Below are 17244 nucleotides of genomic sequence, written 5' to 3' on the forward strand. Positions count from 1 at the left end.
CCACTGCCTGAAGCCAGCCAGTTCCACACTCCGCTGTCTCCAGACCTGCAAACTCCTGCTGCACCCCCCCTGCGGCCTTGCCTGAAGCCAGCCCGCCCCACATCCCGTCTCCAACCAGCCCCACACCCCTTGCCCTGCCTGCAGCCAGACCCTACCTCCAGCCAGCCCCATGTCCACTGCTGCCCTGCAGTTTCCAGGGCATTAACCCTGCACACCTGCTTCAATGAGGGGGGCAGGGAGCAGCTGGGACCAACACATGTGCACACCCCCAGGGAGTGGCGGGGACCCACACATGTGAAATGGCAGTCATTAATAGCCAATCAACAGCATATATGATGCAATGTATATCATATATAATTTTATTATTCATATAGTTATGGAAAGTAAATCATACATGAAAGAAATGAAAGGCTTTTTTTTCCACTTTTTTTAAGTCATCCCTGCCAGGGCCCTGCCGAAAATGTTTGAATTGGGCCCCACTTCCTAAAGCCGGCCCTGACCGGCAGAGCGTGCCCCGCGGCATGCCGCCCCAAGCATGCGCTTGACGCGCTGGGGCCTGGAGCCGGCCCTGCCTCACCCATCTTGCCTCTCCAATACCCTGGGACCAATACAGCTATAACTCCTCTGCAGATGAGGTTTTAAATCACAGTTGGAGCCAGATTTTATTTTCCTTTACTTCCAGTGCAATTCCACTGAATATACAAGGTTATGCAGCTGTTTGTATAGAATCTGGCCCATGATACACCCATTTAGTATTTGCTTCTGCTAGGTGAACACAGGACTGGGCATATTTTGTGGCTACCTGCTACCCCTAAAAACAGTCCTCCTGGACTAGGAGTGAAATACCAAGGCCAGGTCTAAATTTACATCAGTATAATGTTAAAAATCCACACCCTGACTGAGACAGTTATACCAACCTATCCCCAGTGCAGACAGCACTATGTTGAGGGAAGGGCTTCTCCCACGACATAGCTGCTGCTGCTCATGGAGGTGGATTAAGGACACTGATGGAAGACGCTCTCTTGTCCACAAAGTAGCCCCTTCTCCGAAGTGTTTCAGCAGCATCTTAAGTGTAGACCTGCCCAGAGACCACCAGGTGCGTGTCAAAGTGCTCCCAGGGCTTTGCACTTCCTCCCCCAGACCTCTGGTCCCGTCTCCATCACAGGCCAGTCCCACATCGCCTCTAAAATGAAAAGCCGGGCGCCCCGCGGACCCTGGGATGTGAAGGCAGGAGGCGCCCAACATTCCACCCGCACGCGCTGCTGCGCCTGCGCAGCCCCCAGGGACCGCGGAAAGCACAGGAGGAAGCCGCGCATGCGCAGCGCCTAAACCGGGCTCTGGAGCCGCCGGCAGCAAAGCCGCCGGGGAACGAAACCGGCCCGCAGCCCGGCGGCCGCACTGCGCATGCCCGCGTGGAGGGGCGGGAAGCCGAAGCCGGCCTAGTGGAGGCGCGGGGATGGCCAGTCTGGTGCCAGGGGCAGCGGCCCGCAGCAAGAAGCGTCCGGCGAGCCCGGGCAACGGCAGCGGCCCCAGCAAGAAGAAGAAGCTGCCAGCGGCGCCGAGCGGCCCCCAGCTAGCAGTGAGTGCGCGTGTGCAGCGGGACTGGGGGAGAGGGTAGTGCGCATGTGCGGGAGGTCATCCCTCCTCCCTCCCCCCCCCCCCCCCCAGCGGACCCCATTCCCCAGCCTGCCTCTCTCAGTGCGCTGACCCGCCTTCCACCCCGCTGGTGCCCTTTAGCTCCATCAGGCTGCGTGGTCTCGCGGGCAGCGCACTGGATCAGGACTCTAGAGCTAGTTCTATTCCTGCCTCTGCCACCAGCCTCCGGGGTAAGCCTGGCACCTTGTCCCCATTTGTGAATTGGGGATAATGACACTGACCTCCTTTGAAAAGCACTTTGAGACCTAGTGTCATACAGTCCTAGAGCATCTCAGCACAAAAAAATCAAGGGACCTATCCCCCAGTATACATGGGTGAGTGCAGAAATGGGGGACACAGTAATTAATGCAAATAGGGCTTTGCAATGGAAATGCTCACACCTGAGCTAGGCTAAGCCAGATCCCAATCACCTGGGTTAACTCTGTATTGTAGCCATAGCTTAAGGGACATAACCTCACACAGTTGCAATAAAGTCATGTTTAAAGCCAATTTATATGTATCTAGGTCACTGAAAAGTGTTGTAATCATGTTAGAACTTCCAGTCAGATCCTGCTTTGGAGAAGATAGGTTTAAGCATGATTGCAGCAAACCCAGAATCCTGTACTGTGCTCAGGGACTTGTTTTCAGCTTAATATAATTCAGATAATTGGCCCTTCCTTGAGTCCCACCACATACAAATCTCTTAACTCAAGTATGATGGTGCTTTTAACTCAAGGTAGCCTGTTGAGATACATGTTGAATTAGCACAACTCATCAGTTACTAATACAATTGCTCTTTGCATCTTGAGTGTTATTTCACAGTGTGGGCTGCTCTCACTTGAGTTAAACTAGCACAGAGGAGTTGACTGCAGTGAAGATGCCTATTACATAGTGGTGTAGTATCATGCATCTCTTGAGCTATGCCTACCAAATGAGGAGTAAGGCCAACGTAGCCTACAAGTCTTTACATATGAATGTTGAAAAGTTGAGTCTCTGTAGGCTTTGTGTGTATATAGTGTATATCCTCAATACTTTCTATTCCTTTTTCAGGAGGCATAACAGTGTCTAGACCTAGTCAAAAAACAGAAAAAGTTTCCATGACAAAAGTTGGTCCTTATTTTTCATAGAAAAGTATCTACTTTCACACTTCTTTAATTAGCTCTAGTGGTTTCACAGCTTCTAAGTGAGCAATACTGACAATAAGATTGCTTATTTTCACAAAAGCCGTGAGATTAATGGGGATATCTCTTGAATTCCCAGCAAATCCTCTCACCCTGTAACTTGAAGATCACCATCCTTATGGCATTTACAGATCTTCCTTTCCCCTTCTGTGGTAGTATCAATAAGTAGAGAGTTATTTGGCCTGCCGTTATTTGTAATACTGGCTGTTAGCTAAAACAATGTTAAAAATTATTGCCAACCATTATCACATTTGACAAACATTTTCAAGAGCTGTTGTGGCTAGCAATCTGGGTGTTCAAGGATGGTAAGGACTAAGTGTATATTTCATATGTTGATAACTTGTTTATAAGAAACAATCTTATCTTTATGTTTGAGATATATTTTGTCTCAATAGACAGCTGCTAGTAAAGTGAAAGAATCCTTCATTTCCTGCCCTAAATTGGGTTGTCGTATTTTGTGCTAAACACCTTTTGCATTCCTCCCTTGAGGTGGCTGCATTGTGCTGGTGGATGAAGTAATTTCTCTACACAGCATATGAAGTTCTATATATAAAAGTATGCTATTGACTTCAATGGTGCAGGGTTTGTTCCAAAAAGTCACAACTGAGCTCAGGAGCTTAGGCTCTGCCAAAAGCATGCTTAACCCCCTGGAATGAAGAAAATCTGCTGTCAGTCTGCTGGTTGTCTGGCCATCAAACACCCACATGGTGTTGACTAGCTGTGGAGAATGCCACATTCTTTGTACCTTAGACAGAAGAAGAGACACCTTGATGCAGGGCTTTAAAAACTGAAATAAAGGTGGTCTGTATATTTTAGAGAGTTAGAAACGCATCATATGGCATGTTCTTCAGCAATAACTTTTTCTACCCATACCTCATAAATTCCTACAATTTTTAGTTACGCAGCTACCAAAGTATTCATGCATAAACTGATTTATGACAAGACGAAACACTTAATAAATCCAGTCTCTAATCTAATCATAATGCAGCCAGTCATCAACCAGCTCTCACTCTACTTCATGAGTATCTCTCTGATTAAGTAGCTCAACCAGTCAGTGACTAGTTTATCCACAAACATTGTAAACCTTTCTGTACTTTTTATGAATAAGTTGCTTGCTGACTAGCTGGTAATTGTGGGACTTCTTAAAAGCTTAACTGAATTAAATTCACCTGTCCCAACAGTCTGATATGTAGCTACACCTTTTATACAATCCAGTTTTAAAACAAGTTTTGTCTGAATGCTTAGTACTCTTCATACCCTTCACTTTCCCAGTTAACCTCTTTTGACCTTATTTTTTAAAACTTTGCATGCGAAGCATATCACTAGTCATATGTCTCAATATGGAATTTTTTTTCATATTATAGAAATAGACACTATGAAACAGATGGAGGAAAATAGTTGACATTCCTTAGTTTAAATCAGCAAATTATAGTCAATAATACACACATTACACACTTATGTAAAAGTCTGCAAGGTTGGGGCTCTAGATTGCTAGCTCTTAGGGTAGGGAAGTGCAGCCTTATATCTTTTTAAAGCACCTAGCACACTTTTGCGAATCGTGTAAATAATTATTGATGCACAGGACCTTGTGCTTGGCCCTTGTCACCGTAGATGTATTTCACATGTAGTGCTTAGTCTTCACTTTTTCCGACATCTGTGGGTCAGTCTCCATGAAGTTCAACAAAAACTGTTTTTGTGGTGCTCCACAAGACTTATTTTCCCTTTGCATGTTTTAAAGTAGTAGCTTCTACAGTGCTTGAACTGGGAAGAATGTTGATATAGTTGAAATATAGATTTCAAACCAAAAAGGGAGTAAGGAAAGCAGTGAGAGCAAATCAAGTTTTGTTTATAAAATTTTTTATCAGCTTCGCCTGGTTAAATAATTGGTTTATGGGAAAGTAGATTTATATGCTCTTGTGCATCCTGAAAGGAGGACTAGGTTTCTTGCTACATATTAATGCAGCTCTTTACTGGACTTGGACTATATTTACCCAACCCCATAACCTAGTGTATATATTGAGAACTTACCTTTAATTCATCTATGTCTCACAAATGTGAACAACAAAATATTGTTCACTGTTTGTGAAAGGTATTGAGTCATGTTTGTTTTGGAAGGCCACAGCACATAATGCTCTTCAGTCATGTCTGCAATAAGACACAGCCCTTTGGGAAAAAATGCCTGTATTTACCAAATGCAGAATTAAAAATGAATTTACAGGAGAGCATGATTGCAGTTTGATTACATCACTTTTATTAGTCTTACACAATTATTCCTCCCATACTGTTGTTCCACTGAAATACTTCAATCTTGCTGGAGTTCAGTATTTTCAGTATTGAGGATTAATGTGCATGTGAAGTAATGATGGAAATCAGTAGAAAACTGTTGCTTTTATTATTGTTTGATATAGCACCATTCGTTTAGGGATTGTCTACAAAAGGATTTTTTTTGTTGTTTGGTTTTTTAGCTAAAAGGATTTCCACTGTTGCTCTAGTTGTTTCAGCTCCATCAGAACCAATGGCAGTCCTAGTGTGCTCTGAGCAGCTGATGTCTTTTTTAAGCGCAGTGGCCTGGATACATAAAGGTACTTAAGTGTAGCAACACCTAAGTTTTAGGCATCTGGAAAATTACTGGGATTCACAAAGCCTGAGTTAGGTGTCTGGGCTTCATGCAATGCCTAGGGACAAATAAGCACCTTGGAATGAGATCCACAAAAGCTAGTGTGCTAGGCATGGAGCAACCTAAGCCAACCAAGTGGAGATACTAATTAGAGGGGTGTATCTTAAGCCACATACTTTCACAGAATTTAGCACCTGTGGGCTTGTCTACATCACAAAGTTGCAGCGCTGGTGAGGGGGTTACAGCGCTGCAACTTAGGAGGTGTACACATCTGCAGGGCATCACCAGCGCTGCAACTCCCTGTTTGCAGCGCTGGCCGTACTCCCGTTTTGTCTCGGGTGTAGAGGATCCAGCGCTGGTGATCCAGCGCTGGTAATCAAGTGTAGACACTTACCAGCGCTTTTCTTGACCTCCGTGGAATAAGCAGGTATCCCAGCATACCTGAGGAAGCCTCTGGTAATCAAGCTGGTCTCCTTCCCCGGTTTGCTCTCGCGTTCCCCGAACCCCGAGCAAGCAGGTCTCCTTCCCTGCGGTTTGCAGGGTGGTTCGGGGAACGCGAGAGCAAACCGCGGCGAAGCTGGTCTCCTTCCCCGGTTTGCTCTCGCGTTCCCCGAACCCCCGAGCAAGCAGGTCTCCTTCCCTGCGGTTTGCTGGGTGGTTCCGGGAACGCGAGAGCAAACCGCGGCGAAGCTGGTCTCCTTTCCCGGTTTGCTCTCGCGTTCCCCAAACCCCCGAGCAAGCAGGTCTCCTTCCCTGCGGTTTGCAGGGTGGTTCGGGGAACGCGAGAGCAAACCGCGGCGAAGCTGGTCTCCTTTCCCGGTTTGCTCTCGCGTTCCCCGAACCCCCGAGCAAGCAGGTCTCCTTCCCTGCGGTTTGCAGGGTGGTTCGGCGAACGCGAGAGCAAACCGTGGCGAAGCTGGTCTCCTTTCCCGGTTTGCTCTCGCGTTCCCCGAACCCGAGCAAGCAGGTCTCCTTCCCTGCGGTTTGCAGGGTGGTTCGGGAAACGCGAGAGCAAACCGCGGCGAAGCTGGTCTCCTTCCCCGGTTTGCTCTCGCGTTCCCCGAACCCCCCTTGAAGCCGCCCAACAGCGCTGCAGTGTGGCCACATCTAACACCACTTGCAGCGCTGGTTGCTGTAAGTGTGGCCACTCTGCAGCGCTGGCCCTATACAGCTGTACTAATACAGCTGTAACAACCAGCGCTGCAAAATTGTAGATGTAGACATACCCTAAGTGTGGAGTGCAGGTAGGTGCCTAGCTCTGTTTGCAATCTGCAGCCAGGAACCCTCTCCTGGAGCTAGTCAATTTAGGTGCCTGCCTAACTGCACACAAAACAGCCTATAGGAGGAGGTCTCCCTAACCTGAGAGACAATAGATCAATGTTCAAATCCCTGCTTATCAGGTAGAGCAGGGGATTTGAACTGGGCTCTCCCACATCTCCAGTGAGTATGCTAACCATTGGGCTAAAGGTTATAAGAGAGGGCTGCCTTCCTTCCTTCTTTCCTTGGCCATCTTGTGTGGAGTTAGGCAGCCTTTGAGTATGCCTAGTGGATTAGACCCCGCACATGATTTAGGTGGAGTTGTGCTGGGGATTAAATGGGAAGTAAGCATCTGGACATCCAGAGTGACGCAGCAGTGTACATACTCAGAAGCAGAAACATAGGTGACTAGGGAACTTTTACTGAAAAAGCTTAGGTGCTGAGTGAATTTAGTCACCTGCAGGGTTGGGTGGCCGCCAAATAGGAGTTTTTTGGATCACAGTTGCACCTAAAAATGGGACTTAGGCCCCTAAGTCTGGGGGATAGACTTCTAAGTCTGATGTACACAAAAGTATATGCTGCATTGTACCGTAGGATGTATTTGCTAATCAGAAAACAAAGAACAGAATGCCTGCCTTGCAGAGCTAACAAGCTAAAAGGCAAAATGTGACTGTGCAGGTACTTGAGGGATAAGGAAAACATCATCTGTAGGTTTGTCAGAAGACATTTGCACATGATTGACTGAAGACGGAAAGTGCTATTTAAGTAGTAAATAACATCATATGGAAGGGTTGTGGTGCACCATTAGTTCCAAGGCTGCTCCAGGCATAGTAACATACAGTAAGGTGGGTTTTAAATAAATGCTTCACTTTGAAAATGATACCACAGTTTGTCCTATGCTTTGGATACATAGAAAACCCTTCATAACATTTCATGGCAGAGCTTTCCTGCACTTTTTTCTCTATGCATCAGCATATGTAGTTTCTCTTCCTATTTTTCATGTTGTTGTAAGTCTTGTTATAGTTTATTTTAATCTTCATTTTGCAAACAGTGTTCTCCAATGTTTCAATGGCATTTAAGAATTGGTTACATAAATGACTTGATATGATGTGTCTCAAACAGTGAATGTAGTTAATGGGAACCTCCTTATTTTTATATAATTAGTCATGTAATAAACACTTTATTTTAGTTAATATGTCAAGTGCCTATAACAAAAGTCACTAGGAGTCCTACAATAGTATTAAAACATATACAAGTCAAAACGACAATATAATTCCCTTTCTACAGGGTTGTCTCACTCAAACAATCAAAGAAAGAGATTAAACCCCAAGATAAACACAAAATATTGTTCATGTTAAAACATGACTGAACAAAGATGATCATGAAATTAGGTATCTGATAGACAGTCATTTTCTAAACCTCAATATCAGGGCCTTTACAAATACATATATATATGAATTACCATTATGTACCAAGTGCCTGTTGCACTGTGACCGCTTTCCCTCTGACTTCAATGGAACAGAATTGGACCCTAAACCATTTACCAAATATAATAATAAATAAATGCTTTTTTCTCAAAGTCATAAAAATACCCTCACTGTAAATAGGAAACTATCAAATAAATTTTAATGTAATTTTGTTTTAAAAAATTTCATGTTCAAGCTAACTTTAATTCCCTGAAAAATAAGATTATAGAGGAAAAGTTGAACTATCCTTAACTACAGAAGTAGTGAGTGCCACCATAGCTATCGTATTCTGGTTGAGTACCCCTTACAGCAGGGGCAGGCAAACTTTTTGGCCTGAGGGCTGCATCGGGTTTCGATGGAGGGCCGGTTAGGGGAGGAGTTCGTGGCCTGGCCCCCCACCTCCTATCTGCCCCCACCCCCAGGACTCCTGCCCCAACCCCCTCGTTCCCTGATGGCCCCTCTGGGACCCCTGCCCCATCCACACACCCTCGCTCCCTGTCCCCGGACTGTCCCCGGAGCTCTGCCGCCCCTTCCAACCCCCCTTCCTTCCTGACTTCCCCCCGGGACCCCTGTTTCCCCCCCCAACCACCATCCACACCCCCACCCCCCTGACCACCACCCCGAACTCCACTGCCCTCTATCCAGCCCTCCCTGCTCCCTTACTGTGCTGCCTAGAGCACCAGTGGCTGGTGGCACTGGAGCCGGGCCATGCTGCCTCCACCACGCAGCACAGAGCACTGCCCCAGAAACTCACAGCCCTGCCGCCCAGAGCATTGCGCCGGCAGCAGAGCGAGTGAGCTGAGGCTGCGGGCGAGAGGGAACAGCAGGAGAGGGGCCAGGGGCAAGCCTCCCAGGCCAGGGGCAAGCCTCCCAGGCCAGAAGTTCGGGGGCTAGGCAGGACAGTCTCACAGGCTGAATGTGGCCCATGGGCCGGTAGTTTGTCCATCCCTGCCTTACAGCATGCTGCATTGGAATGAGTTCCCACTAGGCAACTAAAAATTAATCACTCATTTAAATTGAATTAACTCAAAAAAGTGAAGGTTTCCAAACTTATTCTAATTAGTGTAACATTGTCTTCTGTAAGTTTTGTTGTGGCCAAAATAATAGTTCTCCTCTATAGTTGGAAATTTAAAATAAAAAACAACAAAGCATGTTTCTGAACAACCCATTGCCATGATAGTGATTAGGGAACCAGAAATAATACAATCATATGAGTGTGTAAATAATTATGTAGTTGTTGATTTAAAAAAAACCTGTCATATCATTATGCTCCAGAGCCTAAACGTTCATTTTCTGCCTGAAGGTTGCTAAGATAACTAAAAATGTGCATTTAATGTAACTGATGAACCAATGTCTACGTCAGGCCTTGTCTATGCTAATAAGCTAGGTCAACCCAGCTGTGTCAGTAGGGTGTGAAAAATCCCCACCCCTGAACTACATAGTTAAGCTGACCTAAGTCCCTGTGTAGATAGCACTAGGTCAATGGAAGAATTCTCCTGCTGACCTAGCTACCATCTCATTGCAGGCAGTTTCTGCACTGAAGCGCTACAATGGCGTAGCTGCAGCTGTGCCACTGTATTGTTTCAAATGTAGACAAGCCCTAAATCTTCAGGCAGCCTGAAGCAATACCTTTTGGAAGATATGAAGTGTTCCCATGGGATGTTAACTCAGATCTACTTAAGTCAATTTAAGTATCTGTCTTGCTGGATGTAGTGGCGATATTGGGGATATTGGTTAGCTAGTTACCGCTATGGGCTCCTGGGATGAGGAATTCAATTTCCTTCTCTCAAATTCAATCACATTCACATCTGTCCATAAGGAAGGAAGTATGGAGGAGATGCATCTCCTCATTAGTACCAAAAGCCTCAAGGACTTTTTGAAGTAAAGCCCAGGCTTTCACTGAGCTTTAACTCAACCAGTTTAACACAAATTACCTTGTTTTAGCTAGAGTTTTAGACAATATTAGTTAGATTGCGCTAGCTAACATACTCTATCATCACACCTTTAAATTCTAGTCAAGTCAAGGCCCTGGAACGCCTTGCAAAGTTAGGCGTTGCAACAAAGGAGACAGCGAACAGCTAAATATTAAATATGAGTATTAAATACCAGCAAGTTATTTTATTGCTCTCCCAAAGATTAGCTTTATTTCCTAGGGGTCCAGAAATGAGAACCAGGACTGTTCTTAGATATTTGTTGATGTATAATCCATCCAGTTTCTTAAAGAACCAGCATCCCTCCACATCCTTGGTGAAAGGAAGATTATGTTTATAACACACAATTAACAAACACTTATCAGTAATGTTTATAATATCATCTGGCCAAGATAACAATATATATGTTTTAATTCAGCTTTATAAAAGAATAATTTTTAAAACTCAATTTTAAAAGGGAGACTATTACGGCTGGGAGGTCTAAAAATTGAATTTGCTTGATGTTTGTCACATATTGAAGGATTTAGAGTATCTGTAGTCACAAAAGTATGTGTATTTCCAAATCAACCTATGCCAATCCCAGAGAAATGCTACCCCCCGCAGTGTGATTTGATTTGAGATTCAGAGTAAACACAGATGTGCTCCCACCCTTCTTTCTACATCATAACACGTGTATTGATTTTACTATGGATCTCAGTAAATTGGTGTCAGATTTTTCACTGTCTTTTTCCTCCCCTTCTCCCCCCATAAGGTTTAAAATAATTTACTTTAGCTAATGGGCATGCAACTTCTTTTAAAAATCTGTGCAGGATCTAGCAACTGCTGCACTTCATTTCATGATGTATAACAAAAATACAAGAGACTCAGAAAAGGACAAAGAGAATGATTGGATGTTTCTATCAGAAGGAGATAATACTGTACTAGGATTATTTGATTTTGAAATAGAAGTGTAAGAGGAGATATGACAGTGATACAGTATAGAAAATTTGATTCAGTCACTTCACAGGTTAGCAAGATAGCTCACGTAAGATGTGACGCTCATAAAAATGGTCATGTCAGAATCAAATTAGCTGTTTAAAATGGTCAAGGTAACAAGACTCAATTAGGAATAACATGACTATTTATCTAGATACTGTAGCTCTGTACATCTGAACTGCTCTTCTAAACACACTACAGTACATGTTACAAGCTAGCACTGGATAGCATTTCAGTTTTTGCTTCAGAAAAGTGATAGACATTATATAAACATGTTAATATTGGGTACAGAATTTAATAGAAAATTTAATTTTGTAGTTTAACTTGTCAATTGAGCTATTCATTTTGTGATTACATTCCATGTATATTTACAGGTGCGAAATTATCTGCAGGAGTGGCTCTCTCTTTGTTCTCTGGAGATAGAGAATTATTGGACAATTATAAGGAAAAACTAATAATAAACTGAATATAAAGGACAGAGTTTTTAAAAAATGATGACAAAATTATAAGCTAATAATATACTGGAGGCCAGTTAGTCACTCCCATTTCTGTTGTCCCATAATAAAAAGGAAACATTTTGTTAAACAGAAATTTAGAACAGATAAAAATAAATAGTTTTTTCTGAATAATGGGTAAGTAAGCAGTGGCAGAAAGGTCCACATAGTCTATCATTTTAGGAAGACCAAATATCTGTAGTTACATTGCTATGAACGTTTTTACAAAGGCTTTCTCTCCTCGTGCTTCAGGGCATAAACTGTCAGGCAATGGGGAGAAAATTTCTTCCTGAATGCAGCTTAGTATTGTACAATCGATGGGAAACATTTTGTGGATCTTTTTAAATCTTCCTCTGAGGCATTATAGGCCAGAGACTGGATCCCAAACTAGCTGAATCATTGGTTTCTTTCAGTATTGCAAATCCTATGTATCTATGCCTTCATATTAATTGGGGCCGGGGGGAGGGAGACTGTTTGGTCTTTATATGTGCATCATATTTCAGCAGTTTTCAGCAAACAAAAAATATTATGCAGAGAATTCCCCAAGCTCCCACATGCACACCATCCTGATGCATGAACTATGTAAAAATCTTGAGTTTTGTTTAAATGTCATCACTTAAAAAATATCTGCAGTTCTGAGGGATACATTTTTAAATGTGGGACAACTTCAAATTAGATAAATTTTGTAGATTTCCTGCCTTGATAATTATTGTCTACTTATGGCACTAACTGTGGGGCCATCAGGGTGCTAATCACATACCTCTGACACTACTGAACGGTTGGGGAAACCACTTATTCAGAGTTTCCCTTTCTTTCAGGAAGTGAAACCATGGGAAGAAGTTAACATAGTTTTGGAAGGGGAGAAATGACAGAAGAGGGACCAGGTCCTCAAAGAGCTCTCTGAAAGTCCCTGCAGAGACTAGCACAGTAATTAATACACTGCTTGGTAGTCATACAGTTTATTTCAAACTGCTCAGGCCAAACAGTAATATCTTCAATTTTAAAACATGTTGGTTTCTAACAATATGTGACAGCATTGATATATATTGCCATAGCTGCTTCTAACTGTAGTGAGTTGGATAGTGTCCTCACTGCACAGTAAACTAAAAATGAACAAACTGGGATGGGATGAAAACAATTAGATATCTAGACACTCAAAATGTTCAGGCCCCAAATTTAGTTCATCTTTTAAAGTTAGAGTTAGAAATGTTCTGAGTCTACCAACGTGTGTCTTCAGTTGATAGTTCTGGACTGAATAAATGAAGATAAACTGTTAGTTTAGCTCTCAATTGTAAATTAATTACCCTCAGGTAAATTAAACATCCTGATGGGGAGTCTGGGTTGAAGTTGAAAGACAAAGTGATATACTCTCCTGTCAAACTTCATTTGCTGCATCCACGATTGCCTGCCCATCTGTCCCCTTTACCCATACTCCTGCTATCCACTCTTTAAAAAAGAGGGCAGTGGTGAATTGATTTGCACTTGGTAGTGAGCCAGGACCCAATTCTCCCCTCCTCCAGGTAAGTCTGGCCTGCATGGATCTAGGTTACACAATGTCAGGTGGTACAGTGTCCTTTATCACTGCATAACATAAGCTTTAGCCATAAGCTTAACAACTATGTATTCACAAAAGGAGTTGGCTGATTCATATTTCTGCCACATCAAATCAATTTGGGATTTACCAATTCTGGTTTTTTTTTTTTAACTCAAAATTGGTCTCAATCCCCAAAGTAGTGTACTGTATTACATAAAAAAGAATGGACTTTGAAGTTGCCACTATTTTTATATAGTATACAACAGCTAGGAACGACAACATTTTTTAAAAGGTCCCAGTTTGGGGGCTGTCTAGCTCCATAGTCTTTATAGCTGTAAATGCTCTAATTCACAATCTGAGCATATCCTCACTTTTTTTAAAAAAATTGCCATGCTAAATGTTTTATTGTGGGAGCTTTCTTTCCAGAACCCATAAAACCTCTCACAAAATCCCTTGTTTTTTTCTCACCTGCACTCTTGAAACTGGTACAAATACTTCACTAATTCTGATGCAATAGAACAGCCAGTCTTTTCACAGCTATATTTTAATTTGTGTCCTGCAAAAGAGGCAATCAGGATGGAAAATATATTAAGAAATCAGGACTGTCTAGCTGTCTTCAGGATATGTGGCAATTCTTAAAACTCAACCAAAAATATTGAGGTGCATTTTATTGCTACTCAAGCCTTATATCTCATTAAAGCAGCGTATCCTGGAGATATCAGAAAACACACCTCAAAGTGGCATTTGATTGTATAAAGGAAGCAAAGTAGTTCACAACAGATGCTCGTGTGACTCGGTTCTCTTCTAAACTAGAATTTGCCTGGTCTATTTCTGTTCACTTAGCAACTTACTCGTTATCCTGGAAAATAAAGGTCTCCTGAAGGTATTGCACTCACAGGTTTGCTGAGTACAGTCTCCATGCTACGTGGAGAAGAGAAGCCTCCCAGATTAAGGCCTACTTTCCTCTTTGGGTTTGTGAGTTTATAAAGTGAGGGAGGGGAGGTTACAATATTTGGTGAATGTACAAAAAGACTCTCCCTCCCAATAACACGAGCTTTCTTTACATAATCTCTAGCCCTAGGATTAGAAAATATAACAATGGATGTGTAGTTCCTTTTATTGTCCTCTTACAAGTATCTTTTGGGTATCTGGTGGGGTTATTGATCCCTGATGTGGTGCCCCTTTGGCAAGCTCTTTTGAAGCTTGTGTTACTTGTCAGTCAGAAGAATTAGTATATGATGTGGAACTCAAGGGCAGCACTGTTTTTGGTGTTTGTTTTGTTTTGTTTTTCTGTAAATTGCTTTAAGAATGAAATGCTTCATATGTCACAATTGATTTTGGGGTGGTGGGGATGGTGGAGGATGTTTTGGGCATCTTATGGGTGTTGCAGAGTTTGTTCCTGTGCAAGAATGATGGAATCTACTACTTAGGGTACTTTTAAACTGCAAAAAATCCACCGCAATATTGAGTTTCAGAGCCCAGATCAACTGACTCAGGCCCATGCTAAAAATAGCTTGGGCTAGAGCTCGGGCTCTGAGAGCCACTCCCCTCACTGGGTTTCAGAACCTGGACTTCAGCCTGAACAGGAACATCTACACTGATATTTTTAGCCTCATAGCACAAGCCCATGTCAGTTGATCCAGGTTCTGAGACTCATTGCTGTTTGTTTTTTTTTTGTTTGTTTGTGGGGTTTTTTGCAATGCAGACATATGCTAAATTACCCTAGGACAGGGGCAGGCAAACTTTTTGGCATGAGGGCCACATCGGGTTTCCAAAATTGTATGGAGGGCTGGTTAGCGAACGTTGTGCCTCCCCAAACAGCCAAGCGTGGCCCGGCACTGCCCCTATCCGACCCCTCCTGCTTCTCGCCCCCGACGCCCCCCCCCAGGACACCTTCCCTGTCCAACCCCTGTTCTCTGTCCCCTGACCACCCCTGGAATCCCTGCCCCTGATTTCCCCTGACTGCTTCCCGCTGCCCCATCCAACCCGCCCTCTCATTCCTGACTGCTCCCCCGGGACCTCTGTCCCCATTCAACTCCCCTGTTCCCTGCCCTCTGACTCCCCCGACCCCTAACTACCACCCCGAACTCCCCTGCCCTGCTCCCTGTCCCCTTACCGCACTGCCTGGAGCACTGGTGGCTGGCGGCGCTACAGCCATGCCACCGCACAGCACAGAGCACTGGGTCAGGCCGGGCTCTGCCCCAGGAGCTCACAGCCCTGCTGCCTAGAGCATTGCACCGGCAGTGGAGTGAGCTGAAGCTGCAGGGAAGGGGGAATCGTAGGGGAGGGGCTGGGGCGAGCCTCCTGGGGCAGGATCTATGGGGCCGGGCAGGAGGGTCCCACGGGCTGTAGTTTGCCCACCTCTGCCCTAGGATATAATGCTAAAACTCACTGCAGTTACCATTGGTTCATGCTGGCAGGGGGTACAGTTAGCTCCCAATAGGACAGGAAAGGGGTGGGAGTGTCTGTCTTGCTAGAGTGAAAAGGCAGCTAGGACAGCAGGAAAGCCTTAAAAACAGGTAAGGTAGGAAAGGGCCTGTGGATCATGTTATTTTATTGTAATTGAATTACTAGTTCAGCTAAAATCATGGAAGAGGTTAAGTTTGGACACTAGCTCAAGGTCCGTGGGTCCATGTGCTGTCACAGGAATTTGGTAAGATGTATATAGCAGTTACTACTGGAGACTAATTGGTTGCTGATTTCAGGAAGGGTATAATCAAGAGAACTAGTTGAAAAAATTAATTTTTTCTGTCAAAAATATGATTTAGTTGAAACACAAATGTTTTGGGAAAAGAATCTCGGTTTTGACCAAATATTTGTTGGGAAGGTTTCTTAGGTCCAGGAGGAAAGCGGGGGGAAGTGCGAGGGGAGGGGGAAGAGAGAATGAGCACTATCCGAGAATATCCAAATAGTTAGGTGATTAGGACTCTCTACCTAATTTGGAGCAGGGACTCTCACATTCCAGGTAAGTGCCCTAGTCACCTGGCTATTGGCTACTTTGAGGTGGCTCACTCTCTCCATGAAAAATTTCGACACAGGTCTCATTTTCATTCTGCATTGGAACTAAAGATATGTCAAAACCTCAGATTTTCATGACATTGATTTTTTTTGTTTTGTTTTCTAGCCAGTCCTAATAATCAATACTCTTCTGCTTTCTCTTTCCTTATCTCTCCACTGCTATCTTACATAAAACTTTTTAGTGGGCAGATGGACTATGATATTAGTGTTCTCTCTCTTCTCTTTCCTTAGTTGCAATCCATTATTTGATATCCCCTCTGAGAAATATTATGACATTGAGGGCACATCAACAATTTGTGATCTTCCTTTTCTTCCTGTACCTTGTTTCCTTAAAAGAACTGCAATATTTAAAATGATAGATTTAAACAGTTTTATTATGGAATTTAGCCTCTAAGTCCTTGATTAGACTACAACAATGAAAGTTGTCTTTTGTTCACAAAAACATAGTCAGATACAGTCAGTCCTAATTTATTAATTGAATAATTTTTAATCACTAAGATGACTCCGTTATGCTTTTATTTTTAAAATGTAACAGTTCAGGAGAAATTATTTTCTTCAAAGAACCCTAACTATTCTCTGCTTACTGGGCTCAGTCTAACTCCTGGTAATGTATGTCATAACATATACTTTACTTTTTTCATTCTACATGTCCCAAGTTTCCTAACTGCAGAGCTTCTTTACTGTGCTATTCAGCTCCTGCATTTGCCTCTGAGTTACAATTTTTGTAATAAAGAAAACTGTCAAATGTTATAAACAAGAAATAGTCCCAACCCACCAAATGAAATCTAAAAGTGAGAGATCTTTTGCAGTCATTTAAGCTGAAGGGAGGTTTGTGGCAAATGCATATTGAATCAAGCTTTCCTGGCATTGTGGGAAGCTATCCACAGTTGCTATCCACATTTTATTGAGGCTTTTCCTCTTAGAAAATGGTGTTTTCTTAATATATTTGTAGGTTATAAGAACTTTGTTCAGCATAATGCTTGAAAGTTTTTAAATGGAAAAATACATTTGACATCTGAAATCTATTGAGAAGAAACCAAAGCTTTTATTAAAGCTTGTCAGTCTGTTTCTGTGTTTGAAAGTTTAATAATTTAAAAAAAAAGTAAATTCAAGTTTTTTCTTTTTTCAAATAAGCT

General features: G+C 43.2%; 1 protein-coding gene across 1 annotated transcript in view; it reads left to right on the forward strand.

The window, feature by feature from the left end:
- Window positions 1-1313: 1313 nt before the first annotated feature.
- The window catches only part of INO80C (INO80 complex subunit C), a 38525-nt gene continuing 22594 nt past the window's right edge, over window positions 1314-17244 (forward strand). The window contains exon 1 of the mRNA XM_050937839.1: window positions 1314-1579. Within this exon, the coding sequence (XP_050793796.1) occupies window positions 1457-1579 (123 nt within the window). The 5' untranslated portion in view covers window positions 1314-1456. The remainder of the gene's footprint in view (window positions 1580-17244) is intronic.

The sequence above is a fragment of the Gopherus flavomarginatus genome, chromosome 2, assembly GCF_025201925.1.
Source record: "Gopherus flavomarginatus isolate rGopFla2 chromosome 2, rGopFla2.mat.asm, whole genome shotgun sequence".
Classification (NCBI taxonomy): Eukaryota; Metazoa; Chordata; order Testudines; family Testudinidae; genus Gopherus; species Gopherus flavomarginatus.